Here is a 27848-nt window from a genome sequence, read left to right as displayed (position 1 = left end):
TTGAATTCAATAATTTCATATTTGTATCAGAACTGGCTACTCTGACAAAAACGTCAACCTATGATATTACCTCAGGTAATATTATATTAGCTCAATATCTCTCCACAGATGCTGGCCTAAACTGCTAGATTAATAAATTTATTTAGTTTACTGACTAGGTGCAATGAAACTCCTTGTTCAGATAAAGCTCAGAGTAATTCATACACATACAATAATAATAAATACAATATATACAAGTTCAAACTGCAGAATAGTGCAAGATTCTAGTGCAAGCAGTACAAAAACAGAATAACTGAATGGAGTAGAGTTAAGAATAAGAGCACATGGTGGCACCTCTGGAAAGGGAGTGTGAAAAGTGAGATAGGTTCAGGAGTCTAATAGCACTGAAGAAGTTGTTCTTAAATCCTTTCTCAGAAGATAGAAGAGTAAAGAGGGAATGGCTAGGGTGACAGGAAATTTTGATACTTCGAGCCTTCCTAATGCAATGCACTGTGACTAAATAGAAGGAAGTGCCAAACCTGTGAGAGACTGGCCTGTGTTCACCACTTTCTGCAGTTCCAGGTAGTCAAAATCAGAGCAATTGCCATACCATGCTGAGATGCATCCTATCCGAACATTGCTACAGTGCAACTGTAGAAATTTGAGAGAATTCATGCCGAATCTTCTCCACCACTAAGAAAGTAAATACACTGATGCAATTTCTTGATCGTATCAGTGTGAAGGCACCAGGTTTGGCTGTGGGGTTATAGATATCTGGGAACGAAGCTGTTAACCATCTCCACAGCCACTTTATTGATGAGGACTGTGTTGTGTTCACTCGCCCATTTTCTTATGTCAACAACCAACTTTTTTGTCTTGTTGATGTCCCATCACATAATGATTCAATCTTTTTCCAGTACTTCACCTCACCGTTGTTGTTGTTGATCTGATCTATATCATTGGTGGACTTAGAGATCAAGTTGGCATTGAACGTGGCCATACAATCATAGATATAAAAGACGAGCAAGGCACTGACTACACAACTCTGAGGTTCACCAATAGGTTCAGGTGGAAAAAATGTAATGACCTATTCTAACAGAGGTCTGCCTCTTCGTAAATCCAGAGACCAGTTACAGATGAAAGCCCCAAAGGACAAGATCAATATCTTTTGAGATGAGCATATTCTGTATTATAGTGTTAAATGAGCTGCAATCAATGAATAGCACTGAAATACATTCTTTTTGCCAAGATGCCAGAAAGCTGATGTTTTCCTGTATGCAAATTGCAAGGGTGTAGATTGTTTGAAAGATTGCTGCAGATATAGGCACATTACCAATTTTTGAAGGTACTTCATTGATTTACTTCATGGTCAAGAGCTACTGGGAGGTAGTCATTGAAACACGTCACTTTATTTTTCTTGCAGACTAGAAGTAATATAGATGGGGATTGTAGACTGTTGACATGAGAGGCTGAAGATGTTCGAAAACTGTGGCTAAATGATTGGGGAACAATTTCAGAATTCATCCAGGGACTCATCCGGGTCAGCTGCTTTCCTAGAGTTTATCCTCATGAAACAAGACGTAACTTTTGCCATCAAGATGTATGGGACAGAGCCGGGGGAGAATGGAGAAACGCGTTTGGGTAACTTCTAAAATAGGCATAAAAGCCATGGTGCGCATCCAGCAGGTCAGGGTGCTCATCCGGCAGAGATGTGTCATTGCCAGAGACCCCCCCCCCCCAAACTTCAGCTTGTAACCCACTATGATATTCAGGCCCTGCCACAGTCGCCTGGCATTGATTCTCTAGCTTGTGATGGAATCCTATCTAGGCGTCCCTGATAAAGGGTCATCCTTTTTGAAAGCCTTTGATCCAGACTTTGGTACGTGAATCTCCCTGGTCATCCAAGGTTTTTGATTAGGGATAAACCCAGAATGCTGTCGTCAATGCATTTCTCAATGATACTGGTGATGACCGAGACATATTCATGCAAGCTGGATGAATTAGTCTGGAATATATTGCAGTCCATTAAATCATGACAGTCCGGATGCAAACCGTCAACCTTCATGGACCACTGCTATTTTATTGCAGATGGTATTATGGTAGTAAGTTCCTGAAGTTAGATTGATTGAATTCCCACCATTCTGTTTTTACTTCAGATTTCTGGCAAATGCATTCTTTTGTATTTCACTGTTCCAACATCACGTTTTTCCCCTCTTTCCTATTTATCACCCTCTAAACAGATCTGCAAATAACAACCCTTTATTATCATTACTTTAATAAGCAGCACTAATTATATCTCACTGTCAATTTCCATTCTACTTTAGTTACAGTTGTTTAGTTTATTGTCACATGCACCAAGGTACAATGAAAAGCTTCTGTTGTGTGCTATCCAGTCAGCAGAAAGACAATACATGATTTACAGTGTATAGGTACATAGAAACTATGTGCCCTTTGAGCCAGCACCGCCATTCAATATGATCATGGCTAATCATGCAAAATCAGTGCCCCATTGCTGCTTTTTCCCTATATCAATAGACAATAGGTGCAGGAGTCGGCCATTTGGCCCTTCGAGCCAACACCACCATTCAATGTGATCATGGCTGATCATTCACAATCAGTACCCCGTTCCTGCTTTCTCCCCATACCCCCTGACTCCGCTATCCTTAAGAGCTCTATCTAGCTCTCTCTTGAATGCATTCAGAGACTTGGCCTCTACTGCCTTCTGAGGCAATGAATTCCACAGATTTACAACTCTCTGACTGAAAACATTTTTCCTCATCTCTGTTCTAAATGGCCTGCCCCTTATTCTTAAACAGTGGCCCCTGGTTATGGACTCCCCCAACATTGGGAGCATGTTTCCTGCCTCTAACGTGTCCAACCCCTTAATAATCTTATATGTTTTGATAAGATCCCCTCATTCTTCTAAATTCCAGTGTATACAAGCCTAGCCGCTCCAGTCTTTCAACATACGACAGTCCCGCCATTCTGGGAATTAACCTAGTAAACCTGCACTGCACGCCCTCAATAGCAAGAATATCCTTCCTCAAATTTGGAGACCAAAACTGCACACAGTACTCCAGGTGCGGTCTCACTAGGGCCCAATACAACTGCAGAAGGACCTCTTTGCTCCTATACTCAACTCCTCTTGTTATGAAGGCCAACATTCCATTGGGTTTCTTCACTGCCTGCTGTACGTGCATACTTCCTTTCAGTGACTGATGCACTAGGACACCAAGATCTCGTTGTACGTCCCCTTTTCCTAACTTGACACCATTCAGATAATAATCTGCCTTCTTATTCTTACCACCAAAGTGGATAACCTCACACTTATCCACATTAAACTGCATCTGCCATGCATCCGCCCACTCGCACAACCTTTCCAAGTCACCCTGCAACCTCATAGCATCTTCCTCACAGTTCACACTACCACCCAGCTTTGTATCATCTGCAAATTTGCTAATGTTACTTTTAATCCCTTCATCCAAGTCATTGGATATCCCTTGATTCCGTTAGCCCTATGAGCTATATCTAACTCTCTCTTGAATACATCCAGTGAATTGGCCTCTGCTTTCTGTGGCAGAGAATTCCTCAGATTCACAACTCTCTGGGTGAAAAGGTTTTCCCTCATCTCAGTCCCAAATGACCTACCCCTTATTCTTAAATTGTGATCCCTGGTTCTGGACACCCGCAACATCGGGAACATTTTTCCTGTACCTAGCCTGTCCAATCCCTTAAGAATTTTATATGTTCTATAAGATCTCCTCTCATCCTTCTAAATTCCAGTGAATACAAGCCCAGTCGACCTATTCTTTCATCATGTCAGGCCTGCCATCCCGGGAATTAACCTGGTGAACCTGCGCTGCACTCCTTCAATAGCAAGAATGTCCTTCCTCAAATTAGGAGACCAAAACTGCACACAATACTCTCAGGTGCGGTTTCACCTGGTACAACTGCAGTAGGACCTCCTTGCTCCTACACTCAAATCCTCTTGCTGTGGCCAACATGCCATTTGCTTTCTTCACTGCCTGCTGTACCTGCATGCTTACTTTCAGTGACTGATGTACAAGGACACCCAGGTCTCATTGCACCTCCCCTTTTCCTAATCTGACACCATTCAGATAATAATCTGCCTTCTTGTTCTTGCTTATACATGCGAAGGGAATAACGTTTAGTGCAAAGTAAAGCCTGCAAAGTCTGGGTTAGTCTGGATAGGATAATCTGAGGGTCACCAAAGAGGTAGACAGTAGGTTAGCACTGCTCTCTGGTTGTGGTAGGATGATTCAGTTAGAAACATAGACATAGAAAATAGGTGCAGGAGTAGGCCATTCGGCCCTTCGAGCCTGCACCGCCATTCAATATGATCATGGCGATAACAGCTGGGAAGAAATTGTCCCTCAATCTGGTGGTGTGCGTTTTCACACTTTCTTGCCTGATGGGAGAGGGGAGAAGAGGGAGTGGCCAGGGTGACTTTGCTGCTGGCCTTGCTTGCCGAGGCAGCTTGAGGGAAAAATGGAGTCAATAGAAATGGTTTGTGTGATGGTCTGGGCTGCGTCCACAATTCGCTGCAATTTCTTGTGGTGTTGGATGGACCTGTTCCCAAAGCAAGCTGTGATGCATCGTGACATTACCTCTGTTCACTTCAACCCTTCCCTGCATTGCAATGCAATTTAAAGTAGGTTTATTTCATCCAGTTCTGAGTAAAGGTTATCAATGTATAATGCTGGCCTTGTTTTCTCTGCACAGATGCCATCTGCCCTGCTGGGTATTTCCAGCATTTTAGTCTAGACTTAGTACAAACAAACACTTGGTAACATTAAAGATCAAACATTGGACATATTTTTACCTATAAACTGATAAAAGTTCGTAAAATTAAGTTTTACTAGATTAGTATAATGCAAAAATTAGTTCCCAAAGCCACATGCTTTCACATTAAAGATTGAGACTGCTTTCTCAGATTACAAACCTTCATCACTAACACGGTCCTTTACCACAGAAGGGGGATGCTGCCGTGGTGGTTTACTGAGCGGTTGACGCCGACTTTTTGCTTTCTTCTTGGATTTCATTTCTTTCATATATTGCTCTGCCATCTAGGAAAATAGAAAAGTAGAGTCATATTATTTGCTCAATTCTGAAAAGAGAAATGGCAGGTGGAAAACTAGTACATTTTAGTATTCAAAGATATTATCTTTGTTAACTATTTTTTGCAAGTTTTCAGACAGCAAATAATTCTATCAAAATTCTATGATTAACACTAGCATATTAATACAATAGTGAACAATGAATCCTATCAATCCAATGTAACATTTCAAATACAAAATGATCCAAATGATGAATGGGAAACATTCGGAGACAGAAGTAAATAATTTAGCATCTATGCGAGCAATCATGGTTTCCTGCAACATGTTGTTGCTTAGAGGAACATCAGATTTTTACTTCTATAATTAGAATGCCAGGATTTATGTCTTCCAAATGAATAGGGAGAATGATGAATTTGTGCTACATAACAAATCAACATTAGTTCAGCAGTCTTCTGGGTCTTGTCTGGACTTGTAACTGAAAGAACCATACTTCAGGAGATCATGTATCATTCTTATTTATAGTAGTAAACATGACCTTGAATAACTACAAGCAGCTCAACGACATTGGCACAAATGATTGCACTGAGGCAAAAAAAGGGAGGCAATGGGGAAACAATTAAAATCTTATATTTAGACAGCACCCAATATGTAAACAAAAATCTAATGTCTGCAGCTACATCAATTGCTTTGTTTTGCCACATCAATTTGTTTCTTTTTACTGTCATGTCACTTTTCCTTGGTGGGACAAAGCGACATGGAGGTTTGCAGAAAATGACGTGGCTTCTCACTTCCGAAATGCTACTTTCTACGTGTTATTAACACGCATGCACAAAACAATGAAAGATTTCTAACTACTGCTGAGATATGCATGAACACATATACTGATAGGCAAGTCAAATCCTAAGAAACTGATTTACTGGATGATTGACAGTGTCATTTTTTTTCTAAATGGGCATCAGTGCTCATGGATAACTGTGCAATATTCAGCAATATCAACCCTTCCCCCACCCCCCCCCCCCCCAGATGACGTGGGTGCAACCACCTCAATTCAGGGTATATTTGTGTTAAATATTTATGGGAAACATGGCAAGATATGTTTTTCATGGAATGCACAATCCGTACAGTTTCCATCAGAGCAGTAGAATTTGCCTTGTTTAAGTAATTGTTTCAAAGGCTTCCACAGTTCACAGATTTAATCTATTGCTCATACCTCAGCAATAAAAACAAAACGTTGTAAGCATCCAGAAAGTTAAGCTGCTTTCGCAGTGGAAGAGAAACAGACTTAATGTTTCAAGTCAAGGACCATTCTTCAGTCCGCTTATGCGGCCTGGAGATGTTGTCCGTCTGTACTACAAATTACACTAGATTATACATCAGCAGGTGAGCAGTCTGGAAAGACTTCACATGAGCTAATTGCAATGCATGAAGGAAAGTTATGATAAAATACAAAATATTACACATGCCAAGACATAATACTAAAAAAAAATCAGGAATTAATCTTCTGAAATTATTTGGTCTCATTTTATCCTGAAACCTTGCATAGTATTAACAGAGTCAATGGAAGTTAGGGCATTGGCAGAAATACTGAATGAGATCTAACATACAAATTTGGGCTGGGGCCACTCTAGAGTTTATTTTAGAGGTGACCAAGAAGATTGCAGAGGGCGGTACAGTACATCACAAGAACAATGCCTGCGGTCCACAATGGGTCCCTTGAAGGAAGAAACAGGTGAAATTATTATGGGTAACAAGGAAATGACAGAAGAGTTGAACAGGTACTTCGGTTCTGTCTTCACTAAGGAAGACTCAAAACAATCTCCCAGATGTAATGGAGGACGGAGGATCTAGGGAGACAGAGGAACTGAAAGAAATTTGCATTAGGCAAAATAGTATTGGGTCGACTGATGGGAGTGATGGCTAATAAATCCCCAGGGCCTGATGGTCTGCATCCTAGGGTTCTCAAGGAGGTGGTTCTAGAAATCGTGGATAAATTGGTGATCATTTTCCAATGTTCTATAGATTCGGAATCAGTTCCTGTGGATTGGAGGGGAGCTAATGTTATCCCACTTTTCAAGAAAGGAGCGAGAGAGAAAACAGGGAATTATAGACCAGTTAGCCTGACTGGTGATGGGGAAGATGCTGGAGTCAATTATGAAAGAGGTAATAACGGTGCATTTGGATAGCAGTAAAAGGATTGGTCCAAGTCAGCATGGATTTATGAAGGGGGAATCCTGCTTGACTAATCTTCTGGAATCTTTTGAGGATGTGACAAGTAAAAAGGATGAAGGAGAGCCAGTGGATGTAGTGTACGAATGAAAGTAGGCTTTCAGAAAGCCTTTGATAAGGTCCCACACAGGAGATTGGTGGGCAAAATTGGAGCACATGGTATTGGGGGTAGGGTATTGACATGGATAGAGAATTGGTTGGCAGACAGGAAGCAAAGAGTAGAAATAAACGGGTCCTTTTCAGAATGGCAGGCAGTGGCGAGTGGAGTGCCACAAGGCTCGTTGCTGGGGCCGCAACTATTTACAATATATATTAATGATTTGGACTGTCAAACGAGGAAAGATTGGAAAGACTGGGCTTGAATTCACTGGAATTTAGAAGGATGAGAGGATAAAAGCTTTCTTATAGAAACGTATAAAATTATAAAAGGACAGGATAAGCTAAATGCAGGAAAAATGTTCCCAATGTTGGGGTAGTCCAAAACCATGGGCCACAGTCTAAGAATAAAAGGGAGGCCATTTAAAACTGAGGTGAGAAGAAACTTTTTCACCCAGAGTTGTTAATTTGTGGATTTCTCTGCTACAGAAGGCAGTGGGGGCCAATTCACTGGATGAATTTAAAATAGATAGAGCTCATGGGGTGAGTGGAATCAAGGGATATGGGGAGAAGGCAGGCACAGGTTACTGATTGTGGATGATCAGTCACGAACACAATGAATGGTGGTGCTGACTCGAAGGGCCAAATGGCCTCCTCCTGCACCTATTTTCTATGTTTCTATCTGTGCTGATTGCGATGCTAAATTAAACCTATCACATCTGTCTACAACTGATCCATGTCGTTCCATTCCCTGCATATCCATGTGCCAATCGAAAAGCTTCATGGATTTAGACAAGGGGATCGAAGGCTTTGTGGCAAAGTTTGCGGATGATATGAAAATAGGTGGAGGGGCAGGTTGTGTAGAGAAAGCAAGAACTCTGCAGAAGGACTTGGACAGGTTTGGAGATTGGGCAGAGAAGTGGCAGTGCAGCAAAGGGTGGAGTAATGCATTTTGGTAGTAGGAGGAAAGGCATAGACTATTTTCTAAATGGGGTGAGAATCCAGAAATCAGAGGTGCAAAGGGACGGGAGAACTGCTGCAGGATTCCCAAAAAGCTAATCTGCAAGTCGAATCGGAAAGAATGTAAACTCAATGCTAGCATTTATTTCAAGAAAGCTTGTATACAAAAACAGGGATGTAATGTTGAGGCTTTATACGGCACTGGTAAGGCAGCATTCAGACTATAGTGAAAAATGTTGGCACCATATCCGAGGAAGGATGGGCTGGCTCTGGAGAGGGTCCAGAGGAAATTTACAAGAATGATCCACGAATGAGTAGGTTGACCTATGATGAGCGTTTGTCAACACGGCCTGTGCTCGCTAGAGTTTAGAAGAATGAGGGTGGACCTCATTGAAACATACAGAATAGTGAAACGCTTGGATAAAGTGGATGTGGAGAGGATATTTCCATTAGTGGGAGATTCTAGACAAGAGGTCATTGCCTCGGAATTAAAGGACATTCTTTTAGGAAGATGGGGAGAAATGTCTTTAGTCAGAGGGTGGTGAATCTATGGAATTCTTTGCCACAGAAAGCTGCAGAGGCCAATTCAGTGGATATTATTAAGGCAGAGATAGATAGATTCTTGATTAGTACAGGTGTCAGAGGTAATGGGGAAGGCAGGAGAATGGGGTTAGGCGGAGAGATAGATCAGCCATGATTGAATGGTGGGGTAGACTTGATGGACTGAATGGCCTAATTCTACTATTCCTTACGTCCTTTTTAAATACCATTGTATTTGCTTCCACTACTATCCCTGGCAGCAAGTTCATAGCACCTACCACTGTGTAGAAAATGTGCCCTCTGCACTTCCTTTAAACTTTCCTCCTCTCAACTTAACGCTATGCATTTAGTATTTGAGATTTCTACTCTGGGAGAAAGATGTGGTGGACCCTAACTACGCATCTCATAATTTTATAGATTTTTAACAGATCTCCCTTGAGCCGCCAAAATGTCACAGGATACAATCTAAATTTATCCAACCTCTCGTTATAGCCAATACCGAAAATCCAGACAGCATCCTAGTAAGCCTCTTTTGCACCTTGACCATTAACTGATTTCCATAATGGAAATATCTTTTCCACAATATTTCCAGCAAGCTCTTTCCTAATCTTAAAGACCTCTGAGATTGCATTTTAAATAATGGCACTGACCTAATTTACTATTTTTGTTGCTAGTTTTATCTCAAATTCTGCTGTTATACTGCTTTGAATCCACTCAGAGGACATTCCACCTCACATCTATGCTGAAGATGATCTATTATTTGAATTTAGTTGTGCAATTAGTTTATGCAGATTGTTTAACATGTATTCCCTGAATCAATCCTTGTCGAAAACTATGTCTTAGATGTTGCCGATCTGAATAACAAACAACTACCCACTTTGGCAACCAAACTGCTATCTTTACAGTCAAAGTTCTAACCTTTGTCATGAGTTTATTCCACAATCATTCGAGAACAGGAGAGCAACATTTTGAAACAGAAATAAAAGGTTAAATGGATTTGTGTGATAACAAACTGAAATCTCAGAACATTCCAAGAAAACTGCTGGACAACCCATCCTGACACACAGAACAACATTCACAGAGGGGTGCACATCTATTCGTTTATGTTAATTGACCATTCAAAAGACCTGCAGAATAACTGTTTACGTCAATTAGCTTCACCTAACGTCTCAGATTTCCTAGAAGCATTCTCAAATAATTTATTCCCCTAAAATTCTTTGCTCACAAAATGCGTCAGTTTAATGTAAATAATTTAAGGTGAGTTGTTCAAGATTCAGAGCAAAAATGAAATGCCTGCAAGTAATATGAAATTGCTTTCTGTAAATACCTCTGCAAGGTCCTGTTCATTGAGGCTGGTTGCAACATTTGCTTTAACTGGTTCACTCCAATCTGGACTATTATCAGAGTCTTCAGCAGCACTCTCTTGACTTGAACTCTGAGTGCTTGTCGTTTCAGAATCAGATGAGCCGGAGTCAGAGGATTTCATGGATGAAGTTGAAGTTGAAGTATTTTGGGAAGGAGTGTCCACAGAAAAGTTCAACACAGTAACAGCAGTGTCTGCTGAGGTGGACATAGTTGGCTTCAGTCTAAGCTTCTCTTCTTGTGGAGCATTTTCAACCTTGACTGTAGTAGATTCTGTCAAATAGAGCAAATAGCATTATCTGCCAAAAAGCGATATCTTATGCAAGGATAACAAATGCAGTTTCTGCAACTGATATTTGATATAAAATGAAACCTTGCCATTATCTCAAACAAAACTAAACGTAGTGGCACTGTGTCAAAGACCCAAGTGACTCATGCAGAACAAGAGAGTGAATCACAAGTCCCAATATTCACTGGGGAATTAAGATAGTTCTCTTCCTCTTCTCACCCCATTGCAGGCCAAAACTGTACCCTAGTCCAGTGCTTTTTAAACAGGTGAACGGTTCACCCAAGGGTGAATGAAACTAGAGGGGTGTATGAAGGGTGAATGACTTTATATAAAATTTTACACAGGGAGAATAAGACAAAAATTACCAAAAAACACAAGAAAATTCAGTTGAGGGTGAATGAAATTTTGTGCTAAAGACTCAATGGTGAATGAGTTTTAAAAGCACTGCCCTAGTCAAATGCCCAAAAGGAAATTTATGGGAAGAATCCTTAAACCTTGTCAATGAGAGTTTGCAGAAGTTAGCAGAGTAAAAATGGGAGCAGGAAATCATTGACCTTGATTAAGACTTGATGGTTGGATGAGTTAAACAGTAACAGGAGAGGTTAATATTGCTCAAGGCCCCGGGGAAGGCCATTTAGAACAGAGATGAGGAAAAACTTTTACACACAGAGAGTTGTGAATCTGTGGAATTCTCTGCCTCAGAAGGCAGTGGAGGCCGATTCTCAAGAGAGAGTTAGATAGAGCTCTTAAAGATAGCAGAGTCAAGGGATATGGAAAGAAGGCAGGAACGGGGTACTGATTGTGGATGATCAGCCATGATCACAGTGAATGGCGGTGCTGGCTCGAAGGACCGAATGGCCTACTTCTGCACCTATTGTCTATTGAAATTGAACCACAACAAGCACTGGAAAAGGAACTTGGGCCAAAACCTCCACTGCAAGGAATCATCAAATTTAAAGCTGCACACCCATTTAGAAAGGGTTAAGAATCACTCACTCCTTTCAATTCTTCGCATTTGAATTTCCACAAAAGTGTTATAGTTCGGTTGTACAAACAGAAACTAACCTTTCGACCCATGATTTCCAGGCTAACCCTTTTTGCCCATCTATACTAACCCCATTTTCCCCTCACAGACCTTATCTCTCTATGCCGTCTATTGAAGTGTGCCTAAACATCTTTTACAGTGATCGCATCTGATTCCACCAAAGCCTCTGGCAGCGAGTCCCAGTAGGGCGGCACGGTAGCGCAGCGGTAGAGTTGCTGCTTTACAGCGAATGCAGCGCCGGAGACTCGGGTTCGATCCTGACTACGGGTGCTGCACTGTAAGGAGTTTGTACGTTCTCCCCGTGACCTGCGTGGGTTTTCTCCGAGATCTTCGGTTTCCTCCCACACTCCAAAGACGTACAGGTATGTAGGTTAATTGGCTGGGTAAATGTAAAAATTGTCCCTAGTGGGTGTAGGATAGTGTTAATGTACGGGGATCACTGGGCGGCACGGACTTGGAGGGCCGAAAAAAGGCCTGTTTCCGGCTGTATGTATATGATATGATATGATATGATATCAACCATTTAGTGGGAAAAAAGCTTTCCCAGACCTCCCAACATTTGATTTTACAAATTCAGAATTTATGATGTCCAAAATTCAGAATTTTACATCAAAATTCATAATATGGTGCATAATGCAACTTTTCAGCAAAAAAAAAGTATGCACGCCAAATGCGCATACGCGTTGCGCTACATTCATGTGTGAAAAACGACTATTATTTCCAACAGTCTGTAGTTCTTGGACTACATGTACAATGTCAGGGCCATCATGAGTATATTCTACTATTTATAGAAAGGTTATTGAACAGAAATACTTATTACAACACAAAGAAAAAATGGTTTTGTTTTGTTTTTTCTATTTTGCTTTTTCCTTACACATCCCAATTCTCTTGGTATTGAATAAAACAATGGACATAAAATGTTTGAATAAGTTATGAAGAGTTTCATTTAAAACTGCACATACCTAATTTCATTGAAGACATACTTGCTCTAGTGGTCTTCAACAGCAAATCACAACTGTCCATGTCCCCCCCACCTCCACTCCCCCTCCACCCTCCAAGCATCACTCCCCACCAACCGCCCCTCCCTTCCTCCGCCCCCCCACTTCCCCCCTCCCCAACCCCCCATTCTCCCACACTATCCCCTCTCAACATCAACAGGCCTCAAGCGAGGCGGGCCCAGCGGCGAGGCGAGCAAAGATTGAAAAGACTAGGCTTGTATTCACTGCAGTTTAGAAGGATGAGAGGGGATATATAGAGACATATAAAATTATAAAAGGACTGGACAAGCTAGATGCAGGAAAAATGTTCCCAATGTTGGGGGAGTCCAGAACCAGGGGCCAGTCTTAGAATAAAGGGGAGGCCATTTAAAACTGAGGTGAGAAGGAACTTTTTCACCCAGAGAGTTGTGAATTTGTGGAATTCTCTGCCACAGAGGGCAGTGGAGGCCAAATCATAGGATGAACTTAAGAGAGAGTTAGATAGAGCTCTGGGGGCTAGTTAGGCACAGGTTACTGATTGTGGATGATCAGCCATGATCACAATGAATGGCGGTGCTGGCTCGAAGGGCCGAATGGCCACCTCCTGCACCTATTTTCTATGTTTCTATGAGGCCAGGCCAGCGGCGAGACAAGACCAGGCCAGCGGCGAGGCGAGGTGCAGGGGCGGGGTGAGTGTCGAGGCATGTGTTTTGCGGAAAAATGTGGGGCGACATCGGAATGGCGGAAATGAAATAAGAAAGCAGAAACTTTCCGCCAAATTCGGAAAGGGCCGAAGGTCTGCTTTCATCATCATCATCATCATATATATACAGCCGGAAACAGGCCTTTTCGGCCCACCAAGTCCGTGCCGCCCAGCGATCCCCGTACATTAACACTATCCTACACCCACTAGGGACAATTTTTACATTTACCCAGCCAATTAACCTACATACCTGTACGTCTTTGGAGTGTGGGAGGAAACCGAAGATCTCGGAGAAAACCCACGCAGGCCACGGGGAGAACGTACAAACTCCTTACAGTGCAGCACCCGTAGTCAGGATCGAACCTGAGTCTCCGGCGCTGCATTCGCTGTAAAGCAGCAACTCTACCGCTGCGCTACCGTGCCGCCCTCCCTTCCTTTCAAATCTCCTTCAATACGCCTTCTTCCCATCATAAACCTCTACCCTTTGGTGTTTGATAACTCTACTATGGGGAAAAAGGCTTGATTACCCTCTAAACCAGTGCTTCTTAAACTGGTGAATGGTTCACCCAACGGTGAATGAAACTGGAGGGGTGCATGAAGGGTGAATGACTTAATATATATACAATTAAACACAAGGGCGAATAAGACTAAAATTGCCAAAAAACATAAGGAAATTTAGTCGAGGGTGAATTAAATTTTGTGATAAAGACTCGAGGGTGAATGAGTTTAAGAAGCACTGCTCTAAACCACTTATAATTCAGGAGACCTCACAAGAAAATTGGGTTTTTACACAACGGATCGTACCTGGATCATTCACACTGGCATCACCAGCATTAAATTTGCAGCACCCTTCTTCTTTTTGCTGCTTTCCATTAGTCTCATCACATTCATTTTGTGGAACAGGATTCAGGTCATCACCCTCTTTGAGAATCGTAGCATTTTCATTTATCTCCTGCGGCAATTCCAGACAAACCTTGTGCCTCTTTGTTCCTATTCGATGCTTTATTGGGCTGGCAAAGAATAATTGTGCTCAGTATGCAAACAAAAATGCAATTTTAAAATGTCTACTCATATCAACAGAAACAAAAAGCAGCTTCTCACTAAATAACATTTCCTGAATTGTTCTAGCATTTGTGCAATGCCCATCCTTGCCATTATAGAGATAAGTAATGCTGGGATTTTCTAACTGGACAAAGACTTTACCCAGAGGAAGCAGAATTCAAAATGCTTGATTTAAAATGTTATTGTTATTATCAAATCTGCACCAATAACAGTCTGCAGAATTTAATAATAATCTTAGCAAAAATCTCTCCATCTTTAAGAAATAAAAAAATCTATAACAATTTGAATAGGCATTAATTTTAAGAATAGAGTAAATACCATAGACAACCTTGCTGCCTGGACAGCTTCTATGTAAAATTAAGATAAAATTAAGATTTCAAATACGTAAATTATGGACAAACTTCCAAGTATCCAACAATCAAAAAAGAACTGTATTTACTTTTTTTGGCAGACATTCTTCCAAATTTCTTCTATTGTTTAAAATTGCAATGCTGAAATAATTTCAAGCTACCACCGGGTATTATTCCAGCAGAGATCCAATATTCTGCTAGTTCTTTAGAAGTATCATAAGTACAAAGTGTTCAATTAATGAGGCAGCAAGAGACATTAAAGCTCAAAATAATAGATTTAATTGTTTCATAATTTATGTACAAAGGAAAAATTCTACCTCTTGGCTTCATCAATGTCTCTTTGTGCAGCACACACTTTCTTCTCAGTTTTACTCCTTTCCACTGTATCGGCATCCTGGTAATTCGAAATCTTTGTGGTTGCCCTCTTTGATTCTTCAAAAAATTCTGAGGTGACTTGTGTATGGTCAATAAAACTTGGATCTTTACCCACTTTCCACAACTTGTATCGTTCAGGCTGAAACTTACGCACAAAAACTTCCATCGAAATTTTTACCATATCCTTCCTACAGGAACACTGGGCGGAGAAATATATAATAATTAAAAATCTTTCCTTTCAAAAATTGCTCACTTACATCTAATCCTTATTTAGTTTTATTTACAAGCATACTTTTGGAAATGTAATATTTTGACGCAGCATGACAGCAAAATGAAAATAAAACATCAGTCAACTTGTCCCACCTTATCTGTTGACACTGCTCCACTAATTATTTGTTTAGTTTAAAGCAAAGGTGTCTGACCTGAAACATTAACTACTATTGTTTGCATAGATGCTACCTGACTCAAGAGATTCCAGCATTTCTGTTATTCCAGCTTTCTAAAAACTGTGGATTTTAAGAATTTAATTTTTGCCTGATTTTCTCAGAGATAACATAAATAATACACTTCCTCCATAAACGGGTTACAGTATTAGATCTCATCCTATGTTTTTGCAAAGAATTTAGTTTGGAAAAGATCCAAAAGGTCCATTAGTTTTTTTTTCACAAACAAACAAGATATTTTTTCCCCTAAAAAACCAAAGTTCAAGAACTTTATAAACACAATTACTAAAACAGTTTTGAACACAGGAAAAGTTGGCAACTAAAGTTCGCTCCTGCACTTCAGTGAGATTATTCAGAAGCAATAACTGTGAAAATTACTTTTTCCATATATTACAGTAATTGCTTCCAATTCAAATGCTTAATGACTATCGCAAATAAATTACCACATTCAAATTCAGACATTAACAGTTTTCTAAGGTTGTCAACAGCTGCACTGACATTTTAATTTGTCTTCTGTTGCGAGCCAAAGCTACAGATATTGGCCTTGAGACACCAAATTGTTACATACCAGGATAGCTTGCTTCCCATACTCTATCCAGCGAAGGGATGCAAAGTTTGTAGATTCAGCACAATTAAACCCGTGATTAAAACCTGCATGATAACCATAGGGGAATGTGACCATGAAATCCCCCGCCTCTTGAGTCACCTATGAATTAATGAAGAATGGTTAAAACAAAAATATATTTTACAGAGATGAATTTATTCTACCACATTAGTAGTGACAATGAACAGATGAGTTCTATTAATGAAAACAAAATATGAAGAAAAATAGCTAAACAGAATAAATGTATAACATGGACAAAATACTGGCAGTGAGCAGTTCAATCATTTTCCTCTCTCTTCACTAGCACCCCTTCCACTACTGAAAATTGTTGACATGATTGAATTTGACCTGTCTGTTGTTCAGAGTAAATGATTATTCATGACAGTTCCAGCACAAGAAAAGCAGATCAACATGCATGTCAAATTGCGTTTATAGTTTAGAGCTTGTTCCTAACCTGGAAAGTGCACAACATCTGGACAACATAAATTTGGGCTTTGCCAAATGCAAGGAAGGTGTTAAATAACCTCATATATCCTACATGGAACAAGTGATTACATACATTTATACCAAATGCAATCGCTACTTCAGGCAAAAAGATTTAATATGTTCAAAGGAACTGCAATCAGCAAAATCATGTGGTATATATATATATATATGGTTAAAATTATAAACAATGCACAAATAAGATACTCAGTTCACAAAATGATGACCAACTTATTCAAGTAGTTTTTAAAAAGAAAAAGATATATCTGGAGTAATTATTCTGCAAATGCTTCACTCACCGAAGGAGTTGATCACATGCAAGAAAATAATTTAACAAAATGTGTTCAATTTTGATAATCTATTGGTTAATCTTCAGTCTTGTAACTTCCCAAGCACTCTTGTAAAAAGGTAGGCTGCTTTTAAAAAATATATATTTTGCCTCCCCAGTCTAAAGCTTAAATTTCCACTATAGCTTACAATCATCCCACAATATCATGAATGCAAAACAAAAACAGAAAGTACTGCTGGGAAAAGAAACAGTCACTCTTTCAGGCCAGGACTTCCATAGCCACATCTCTTTCCTTAAGATGTGTTTAGCTTTGTTTCGGATTTCTGTCATCTGTAGATTTTTTTGATTTTCTATATTGTGTACATACCCTGTCAAACGGGATTCCATATTTCTTGAGTATAGAAGGGGATATCAGAGTCATTTTGTGGCGCAGAAATGCTTCACAGCTTTGAGCACTTCCTGGGAAAAAGCCTATTTAAAAAAGCAAAAAAAAGTTGTTCAAATATTCACCTTACACATCATTTGACAATAAACAAGCAAAACAATTTCATCCCTGCAATGTTTACTAGGTTAGCATCTTGCTGCACCTAGATCTCTACAATGAAAACATTAACTGTTATATCATGCAAAAGAAGGTTTTTCTGTCATTGGTTTTCTTTGTTGTTTCTATGGCCAGGCAGAATACACCTACAAGCACTAGTTTGTTTAACATCATATTTGCAGCTTCTGTTCACTTTCTGGCTATTCCCGGGAATGTGCTTAATCACGAATATGCTACAAAAAAGTATCAATAAACATGCTCTGATAGTTAATTTCCCAATCATTGCAATGAAACAAGCAGCAAACAAAGCAGAAGTAATCGAAGCCCATTGCATCCAATTATTTATTCACAAAATGCTGGAGTAACTCAGCAGGTCAGGCAGCATCTCGGGAGAGAAGGAATGGGTGACGTTTCGGGTCGAGACCCTTCTTCAGACTGATGTCGGGGGTGGGACAAAGGAAGGATATAGGTGGAGACAGGAAGATAGAGGGAGATCTGGGAAGGAGGAGGGGAAGGGAGGGACAGAGGAGCTATCTGAAGTTGGAGAAGTCGACGTTCATACCACCGGGCCGCAAACTGCCCAGGCGAAATATGAGGTGCTGCTCCTCCAATTTCCGGCGGGCCTCACTATGGCACTGGAGGAGGCCCATGACAGAGAGGTCAGACTGGGAATGGGAGGGGGAGTTGAAGTGCTGGGCCACCGGGAGATCAGTGGCGTTAATGCGGACCGAGCGCAGGTGTTCAGCGAAGCGATCGCCGAGCCTGCGCTTGGTTTCGCCGATATAGATGAGTTGACATCTAGAGCAGCGGATGCAATAGATGAGGTTGGAGGAGGTGCAGGTGAACCTCTGTCTCACCTGGAAAGAATGTTTGGGTCCTTTGATGGAGTTGAGGGGGGAGGTAAAGGGACAGGTGTTGCATCTCGTGCGGTTGCAAGGGAAAGTGCCCGGGGTTAGGGTGGTTTGGGTAGGAAGGGACGAGTGGACCAGGGAGTTGCGGAGGGAACGGTCTCTGCGGAATGCAGAGAGGGGAGGGGATGGGAAGATATGGCCAGTGGTGGGGTCCTGTTGTAGGTGACGGAAATGTTGGTGGATGATATGTTGGATCCGCTGGCTGGTGGGGTGGAAGGTGAGAACGAGGGGGATCCTGTCCTTGTTGCGAGTGGGGGGATGGGGAGCAAGAGCGGAGCTGCGGGATGTAGAAGAGACCCTAGTGAGAGCCTCATCTATAATGGAGGAGGGGAAGCCCCGTTTTCTGAAAAACGAGGACATCTCGGAAGCCCTAGTCTGAAACACCTCATCCCGGGCACAGATGCGGCGTAGACGGAGGAATTGGGAGTAGGGGATAGACTTTTTGCAGGGGACCGGGTGGGAAGAAGTGTAGTCCAGATAGCTGTGCGAGTCGGTGGGCTTGTAATAAATGTCCGTCACTAATTTTTCTCCTGTGATGGAGATGGTGAGGTCCAGAAACGGGAGGGAGATGTCAGAGATAGTCCAGGTATATTTAAGGGCAGGATGGAAATTGGAGGTGAAGTGTATAAAGTCAGTGAGTTCTGCATGGGTGCAAGACGTAGCACCAATGCAGTCGTCGATGTAGCGGAGGTAGAGTTCGGGGATGGGGCCAGTGTACGTCTGGAACAGGGATTGTTCGACGTACCCGACAAAGAGGCAGGCGTAGCTAGGGCCCATGCGAGTGCCCATAGCTACGCCTCTGGTTTGGAGGAAGTGGGAGGAGTCAAAGGAGAAGTTATTGAGGGTAAGAACCAGCTCTGCTAGGCGGAGGAGAGTGTTGGTCGATGGGGATTGGCTGGTTCTACGGTCGAGGAAGAAACGGAGGGCTTCGAGACCATCCTTGTGGGGGATGGAAGTGTAGAGTGACTGGACATCCATGGTGAAAATGAGGGAGTGGGGGCCTGGGAACCGGAAGTTATCCAGGAGATGGAGAGCGTGTGAGGTGTCTTGGACGTAGGTGGGGAGGGATTTGACCAGGGGGGATAGGATGGAGTCGAGGTAGGTAGAGATAAGTTCGGTGGGGCATGAGCAGGCAGAGACAATGGGTCTGCCGGGACAATTGTGTTTGTGGATTTTGGGTAGGAGGTAGAATCGGGCCGTGCGGGGCTGGGGAACTATGAGATTGGAGGCACTGAGGGGTAGTTCGCCGGAGTTGGTGAGGTCGGTGATGGTGCTGCTGATGAAGGTCTGGTGTTCATCGGTGGGGTCATGGTCCAGGGATAGGTAGGAAGAGGTGTCTGATAGTTGTCGTCTGGCCTCGGTGCGGTAGAGGTCAGCACGCCAGACTACCACAGCCCCTCCCTTGTCAGCGGGTTTAATTATGGAGATGGTGAGGACCTGCACCTCCGCCAACCTCATCTAAGTGACGGACATTTATTACAAGCCCACCGACTCGCACAGCTATCTGGACTACACTTCTTCCCACCCGGTCCCCTGCAAAAAGTCTATCCCCTACTCCCAATTCCTCCGTCTACGCCGCATCTGTGCCCGGGATGAGGTGTTTCAGACTAGGGCTTCCGAGATGTCCTCGTTTTTCAGAAAACGGGGCTTCCCCTCCTCCATTATAGATGAGGCTCTCACTAGGGTCTCTTCTACATCCCGCAGCTCCGCTCTTGCTCCCCATCCCCCCACTCGCAACAAGGACAGGATCCCCCTCGTTCTCACCTTCCACCCCACCAGCCAGCGGATCCAACATATCATCCACCAACATTTCCGTCACCTACAACAGGACCCCACCACTGGCCATATCTTCCCATCCCCTCCCCTCTCTGCATTCCGCAGAGACCGTTCCCTCCGCAACTCCCTGGTCCACTCGTCCCTTCCTACCCAAACCACCCTAACCCCGGGCACTTTCCCTTGCAACCGCACGAGATGCAACACCTGTCCCTTTACCTCCCCCCTCAACTCCATCAAAGGACCCAAACATTCTTTCCAGGTGAGACAGAGGTTCACCTGCACCTCCTCCAACCTCATCTATTGCATCCGCTGCTCTAGATGTCAACTCATCTATATCGGCGAAACCAAGCGCAGGCTCGGCGATCGCTTCGCTGAACACCTGCGCTCGGTCCGCATTAACGCCACTGATCTCCCGGTGGCCCAGCACTTCAACTCCCCCTCCCATTCCCAGTCTGACCTCTCTGTCATGGGCCTCCTCCAGTGCCATAGTGAGGCCCGCCGGAAATTGGAGGAGCAGCACCTCATATTTCGCCTGGGCAGTTTGCGGCCCGGTGGTATGAACGTCGACTTCTCCAACTTCAGATAGCTCCTCTGTCCCTCCCTTCCCCTCCTCCTTCCCAGATCTCCCTCTATCTTCCTGTCTCCACCTATATCCTTCCTTTGTCCCACCCCCGACATCAGTCTGAAGAAGGGTCTCGACCCGAAACGTCACCCATTCCTTCTCTCCCGAGATGCTGCCTGACCTGCTGAGTTACTCCAGCATTTTGTGAATAAATCGATTTGTACCAGCATCTGCAGTTATTTTCTTATGCATCCAATTATTTGGTCTTTAACTTCAACCCTCAAGCCATTAATATTTATAATGGCACACAAAGCAAACTTCAAATGAAATTTTGAAACTGTTGTGTTCGTTTTAATATTGTCTTGGATACCCACTGCTGCATTGGAGAAAATTAATACAATGTTAATTCCTTTGGGTTGCAGCTATTCTTTGGCCACTGGCTACGCCTTGGCCAATATAGCGTCTGTTTGTTTGGTGGCGATACACCACATATTTATCCATGGGAGATGGGTGATGTGGGCGACATTTCCTCGATTGTGCATTCTACTCTCATTGTGGTAGGCTTGAGCACGTCTGTGAATTTCTCCTGGCCTTGTGGTGATATTTCCACAATGATTGTGGATCAGGCAAGATGGCGCCAGAAAGTGACGACAATTGATAAAGCTACTCTTAAAACAGATAAAACAGCCATTTCTCCTTATTATCCATCCACTCCAGCATCATCGGTTATTAGTTCATGTGCTGAATGTCATCTGTCAATCTTCGCCTAATCAACAGAACTCTCAGAATGTTTATTAGACCCAGTTACAAATACAAACACAGAAGCTTGGCAGACAATGGAGGGTTGGGATCTCCCGGTCAGCTGAAGCAATGGGGATCCTGCACCCTCCCACCACAGCATATTTATAGTCAATGTCTAATCACTCTAGGAGGAGCTGAGAGGAAGACTGCTGTTTCAAAGGGAAACCAGGGACTACTATGTTTACTACAACATGGCTTACCCCTGACCCCAAGGGTTTCTCCATTTATCGTATGGACAGTACGGAATTCTCACATCAGGGGAAAGGCAGTGACGGCTGCCTTTTGGTCAACGCTTTGTTGTGCAATGATATCCCACTCTGGTTATTCCATCTTCTCCCTTCTGGCAGAAGCCATAGAAGCTTTGCAGAACACGTTTTTTCAGATTTTAGTTGAAGTAGAGTCTGGACCTATAAGCAAGTTATTTTGTCTCCATAATACTTCAATATAAATTAGCAATCGTGTTCTCCAAGTTCTCCTTCAGGAAATTTTACTCATTTGATATTTTAAGCAACAGTCCTTATTCTATTGCAAATTGCCCAGCTTTTACTCCCAGTACAAATGGAAACGGTACAAACACAAAAGTGATTTGCATTTTTTGAAAGCATACTCCTTTAAAAAGGAACAAGAAACTCACAACTCCTTTGGCCTAAATTAGTTGACAATCAAGCTATGCGTTTTAATCATGGCACCAACTTCAGAAGAGTAAAATGTACCAACTCATTCAGGAACCATATGTCCCATCACTTTCACCACCAGAGATAAAGCATCAAAATGCAGGGTTGCGTGAGAAAATATTTATATTGTCTGCACAACAGAATATTTGCTGCCTTCTTGAAGGGCATAAGAGATTTTGAGGGGTATTAGGATGGAAACAAGGTAAAGAATGGAAGGAATTTTTTTCCTATTTTTAAGCATTCCCATTATATGAAGATAAAATTTGATTCAACTTTAAAATCACACTCCCTTTCCACATAATTATGAAAAGCATTCAGCTGTTTGAAAGGATTCTAGGGAATAAAAAGTGGAATGGTGCCCAATCACCACCATTGAACAGAGCAGTAGGTGATCACTTCAGGGTGACATTAAAATAACCAATGAATTAAAATGTTATCATAAAATGCCACAATGAAGCAGATGGTTTATTTGAAAGAAATGGAACATGGAACAGTACAATGCAGGAACAGCCCTGCAGCTGAATGTCTGTGCCGTCATGATGTTAAATTAAACTAATCTCTTCTGCCTGCAAGTAATACATATCCCTCCATATTCACGTGCTTACCTAAAAGCATCTTAAATGCCACTACTGTACTCCTGGCAGCATGTTCTAGGCCCAGTCCACTGTCTGTGCAAAAAAAACCTGTCCCACATATGTAATTTAACCTGTCCCTCTCTGATCTTAAACCTACACAACGATAACATTTGACATTTCCATCCTGGGGAAAAAGGTTCTGTCTCTAGCGTCACCATGCCTCTCATAACATTGTCAACCCCTATCAGGCCTCCTCATAAATCTCCGACACTGCCCAAGTGAGAAAACAACCCAAGTTTGAGCAATCTCTCTTGAGAGCAAATACTCTCTAGGCCATGCAACATCCTGGTAAACCTCTTCTGCACCCACTCCAAAGCCTCCACATCCTTCCTGTAATGGTCAATCAGGACAGCACACAATACTCAAATGCAACAAAACCAAAGTTTTAATAAGTTGCAACATGACTTCCTGACTCTTATACTCAATGCCCTGACTGTTGAAGACAAGCTTACCGTACACCTTCTTTACCAGCATTTCCTTGTATTGCCACTTTCAGGAAGGTATGGGCTTGATCCTCAAAATCCATCTGAGCATGAATGCTCTTTGAAGTCCTGCCATTAACTGTATACTTTCTCGCTTACATTTAACCTGCAAAAGTGCAACTCCTCAAACATGCCCAGATTAAACTCCATCCGCCAATTATTTGCCCATATGTACAACTGATCTATGACAGCTGTATCTTTTGACAGCCTTCTTCGCTGTCTGCAACTCCACCACGTTTTGTATTGTCTGCAACTTACTAATCGTCTACATTTTCAGCCAACTCATTTATATAAAATAACAAATATCAGACACAAAAAGCTAGAGTAACTCAGCAGGTCAGACAGCATCTCTGGAGAAAAGGAATAGATGACTTTTCGAATCAAGACCTCCAGACCTGAAACTTGACCTATTCCTTTTCTCCAGAGATGCTGCCTGACCCTCTGAGTTACTCCAGCTTTTGTGTCAATCTTCGGTTTAAACCAGCATCTGCTGCTCCTTTCTAAACAAATATCAGATGTCCGAGCACAGATCCTTGCAGAAAGTCACTAGTCACTGACCTCCAGCCAGAATAACACCCTTTAACTTCTATATTGTTTTTTTATGGGTAAAAAAACCAGTTCTAAATGCAAACTACCAAGTCACCGTGGGTCCTATACATTTTAATCTTCTGGATCAGCCTACCACAAAGGATCAAATGTCTTATGAAAGTCCACGTCGACAATTTCCACTGCCCTACCCTCAATTACAAATTTAACAAAGCCTATAATATTTCTATTTTGCACCAACCTATTTACACTTTTAAAACAGTTCTCCCCAGACTGAATTAATTGGTTATTTCAAAGCTGAAATTCAAAGAGAAGTAAAATCAATATGATTTATACCTTTAGCAAGACGTTCCAGTCGCTTTCCCTGCTCTGGAGGAATAGTGTACCTACAAGAAATAAAAGATATATTAAATTTCCTTACACATTATTAATTCTATGGGCTTCACTATCCTCCAGTACATAAGCAAAACTGCACAATTCTAACAGCTTTAAGTTGTTATATCTGCCACAAATAAAGCAAAAGCAGAAGTTCTCTTTACTCTGCTTATCATTGAAATAATAAACTGCACAACTGTCCACAACATAGATCCCGTCATTCCTAATTGCTAAAGTAAAACATTAAACTATCTAGTGTGTCACTCTCGTAAAGCATTTGAATTGTAAAATGTAACAGAGAATATAATGAACACAATCTAAATCTGAGCTTTTTTACCAGGATTTCGGTTCACCAAAGTGCAGGTAGTTAATGCTGTAGAGATCCATGTCCTCTGTGTGCCAAGCAAAGGTGGTTTTCCACATTCCAAAGTAAAGGTACGGAGTATTGACACCTTCAATTGTGATGCCGCCCTCTTTCTCTACCACATCCAGGATGGTGTTTAAGTGCCCAATATTCCATTCAGTCACACCCTAAACAAACACACACAAAAAAATCACACCAAAAATATAGTATGCTCCAAACTGATTTTGTTGAACATCAGTTAAAACTGTTGTCTAAACAGATTAAAAAGTGCACACTAACATTTGAATCCTCCAAGAAAACGGAATTCTCTAGACCGATCTACATGAGAGTACATCCCATTCTATTCCCCATCCTGCTAAATGTACCGGAAAATCAGATGCACCATGAAAAACGATCTACAGTTATTGTCACTGTCAAAATAAGAGTTATTAATGATAATCCTCAGAATGTTCCACTACATTATGTGGCTGTGTTACCTCTGTAATTCATTTATCAGTGAATATTGATCGCAAAAGGCAAAGCACCTTTAACATTTGTTGAGGGAAGACCAACAGCTGGCCAACCAAACATACTAATTAGGCTGAATCAATGTTTAGGTTAATACAGAAAACACCAGTTTGAGTTATCCAATATCATCTCAATGAGCAAATTGTAATCCTGCAGAGGTTGACTTCCTTTGTCTCTTGTCTCACAATGAGAATAAACCATTGCTTACTCCAGAGAGAATACTGAAAATAACTCAGAAACACAACACAGATAGTACTTCAGATATCAAACAGCATGGGAAAAGAGATTAAAGAGTTGAGCACAGATGCCTGAAGGTTGTACATGTAAAAGCTTATAAATAGCTGGCTTGTTAAACATTTGTCACCTTTAAGTGAATAACGATTGTGAGGCTAACTAACACAACAAGACAGGAAGTGTAAAGAGTATTTTTTTCCTGGTTTTACTTGATCCATTTCATGTGAAAATAACATTTGATTTAACTTTCTAAAATCTCAATCCCTTGCTATGAGGTCACAAACAAAAACATTCAACAGATGGGAATGATTGTAGAGAAAGATTGATGCATGTTTAAATTGACAGTGTCAATCTTCAAATGAAAAGATGTAGGTTGAATAATTCTGAAGGCGAGCCAGCAACGGGTTTGGTAATATGCTTCAGCAGTCTACAACATTGAGGTAGCTGAAGACATCTTGCACCACTGGATTTGGCAAGTATTCTGCAATGTATCGAGCTAAGGGGCAGACATAGTTTGTATCTACCCCTCAGTTATACTGGACACACCTAGAACAAACATGCATTTGAATGCGTATATATATATTTATATACCTGTTCATACATACATACTACACTCTCAATGAAACAAAAGGCCAATTCTTGTATCATTTGCAAGTTTTCTAAACGCGGATCCTAATAGTAGGTTGCAATAGTTAGCAGAAACCATAAAGAGCCTTCCAGGACCTCAAATTCAACAGCTTTCCATAACCAAAACATTGAAGAATCAAACATTACCCTTAGCCTATCAGTTATCAGAATCCGAGTTATTTTCTTCACTGCTTCTCTTAATAGCCTGGGATATATTTCGTCTAACCCTAAATGATCTCATCAGCTTACAGTATGTTACAGACATGTAATGCTCAGCATCTAGTTTTAAATGACACACAGAACAGGGCAAGAACAACATTCCAGGAACCACAACATCAAAAGCATGTAATTTATCAACACCTCACCTCATCATACAATGTGCCATTGACATCTGCACCATAGATTGGTGGGTTGAACGTGAGATTTTTCCAATACTTGCGCTCCAGGTCATCAAAGTCTGTATACCGAGGGGTGCAGTATCTGAACAAAGATAAAGATGCGTTAAAGGGAACAATTCTATCCAGAAATTTAAATGAACTGAACTTCACCAGTTAAGCAGCAGACTTGTGCTGGCCAGATCAGACAAAATCTCTGCTCTCATTTTGATATTAAAAAAGAATTGGAAGCAATAAAACTATAGATTTGATACTAGCAACCCAGCACATATAAACATAGCACAAAAAGTAAGGAAATTTGTGTTTCGTAGATTATTTCTTTGTTGTAACATTGCTTCTTGGCAATAAATCTTATACCGTTGGAAAGCCTGTTTATTTCCCTTTTAAATGGTGCCACATTTGTAAGGAACATGCATTTGTGGGATGAGCAGCAGAGCTGAGTATATGGGTTGCGCCCATGAAAAATTTGCCAAAACTTCTCTGCCAATGCCAAACAGCTTATTCTGCTGTTGCTATTGACTCTTGTTTTGAGCTTCTGGTATCCCCAGGTGCTGACAATCAGGTGCCTGATTGGCACCTGATTGGCAGCATCTGTGAGCATGGGCCCTGCTACAGTGGTCAGTAGGTGTCTGCTCCAAGAATCGGCATGCCACGTTTGACTGATCTGGAAAGGGCCCGTGCGATAGGGCAACTTCAAGCTGGTGTTCCATAAAACCAAGTTGCGGCATTATTTGGGGTGAGCCCTAGTACCATCTCCAAAGTGAAGGCCAAGTTCCATATAACGGGGGATGTCAGAGACAGGCCGCGAAGTGGGCGTCCCAAGAAGACGACACCCGAAGAAGACCGTTTCCTCACCCTGTCAGCACTTAGGAACCGTAGGCTGTCTTCTACAGATTTGCAGTCAAGGTTTGCAGGACGATATGGCCGACGGCTCTCTGCCCAGACAATTCGGAACAGACTGCACGCAGCCGATCTCCTAGGGCTGTCAGGAGGCCTGCCATGTCTGCCCTTCACCGTCAGGCCCGTTTGCGCTGGTGTCGGCAACACGTGCACTGGAACCTGAACATGTGGAGGAACGTTATGTTCAGCGATGAGTCCAGATTCTGCCTACGGCAGTTGGATCATAGGGTCAAAGTGTGGAGAAGACGCGGAGAACGCTATGCTGATTGCTGCACCGATAGAGTAACATCTTTTGGTAGAGGCAGTGTGATGGTGTGGGGCGGCATCTCCCTCACTGGAAAAACGAGGCTTGTCATCATTGGAGGCAATCTCAATGCAGAGAGATATCGAGATGAGATTCTGCAACCAGTGGTAATCCCATATCTCCACAGTCTGGGACCGAACTCTATCCTCCAAGATGACAATGCTCGCCCCCACAGAGCAGGGTTTCTCAGAGACTACCTCCAGAATTTGGGAGTGGAGAGGATGGAATGGCCTGCCAGCAGTCCTGACCTCAACCCCATTGAACACTTGTGGGATCAGCTTGGGCGTGCTGTTCGTGCCAGAGTGACCAACACAACCACGTTGGCTGACTTGCGACAAATGCTGGTTGAAGAA

The 27848-nt window shown here is 42.1% G+C and overlaps 1 protein-coding gene across 6 annotated transcripts in view; it reads right to left on the bottom strand.

Annotated features, from left to right (window-relative positions):
* Positions 1 to 27848, bottom strand: part of kdm4aa (lysine (K)-specific demethylase 4A, genome duplicate a) — a 78547-nt gene that overhangs the window by 34348 nt on the left and 16351 nt on the right. For all 6 annotated transcript variants that reach the window (XM_078408321.1, XM_078408319.1, XM_078408318.1 and 3 more), the window contains exons 4-12: positions 26262 to 26376; positions 24502 to 24695; positions 24126 to 24175; positions 17229 to 17332; positions 16054 to 16191; positions 14985 to 15241; positions 14060 to 14265; positions 10207 to 10514; positions 4943 to 5066 (exon numbers count right to left, since the gene is read on the bottom strand). In XM_078408321.1, coding sequence (XP_078264447.1) covers positions 4943 to 5066; positions 10207 to 10514; positions 14060 to 14265; positions 14985 to 15241; positions 16054 to 16191; positions 17229 to 17332; positions 24126 to 24175; positions 24502 to 24695; positions 26262 to 26376 — 1496 coding nt within the window. The remainder of the gene's footprint in view (positions 1 to 4942; positions 5067 to 10206; positions 10515 to 14059; positions 14266 to 14984; positions 15242 to 16053; positions 16192 to 17228; positions 17333 to 24125; positions 24176 to 24501; positions 24696 to 26261; positions 26377 to 27848) is intronic.

This window comes from Rhinoraja longicauda, chromosome 11 (genome assembly GCF_053455715.1).
Source record: "Rhinoraja longicauda isolate Sanriku21f chromosome 11, sRhiLon1.1, whole genome shotgun sequence".
NCBI classification, from domain to species: domain Eukaryota; kingdom Metazoa; phylum Chordata; class Chondrichthyes; order Rajiformes; family Arhynchobatidae; genus Rhinoraja; species Rhinoraja longicauda.
Note: the sequence above shows the minus strand (reverse complement) of the source record. Positions and strands in the feature narration are given on the sequence as shown.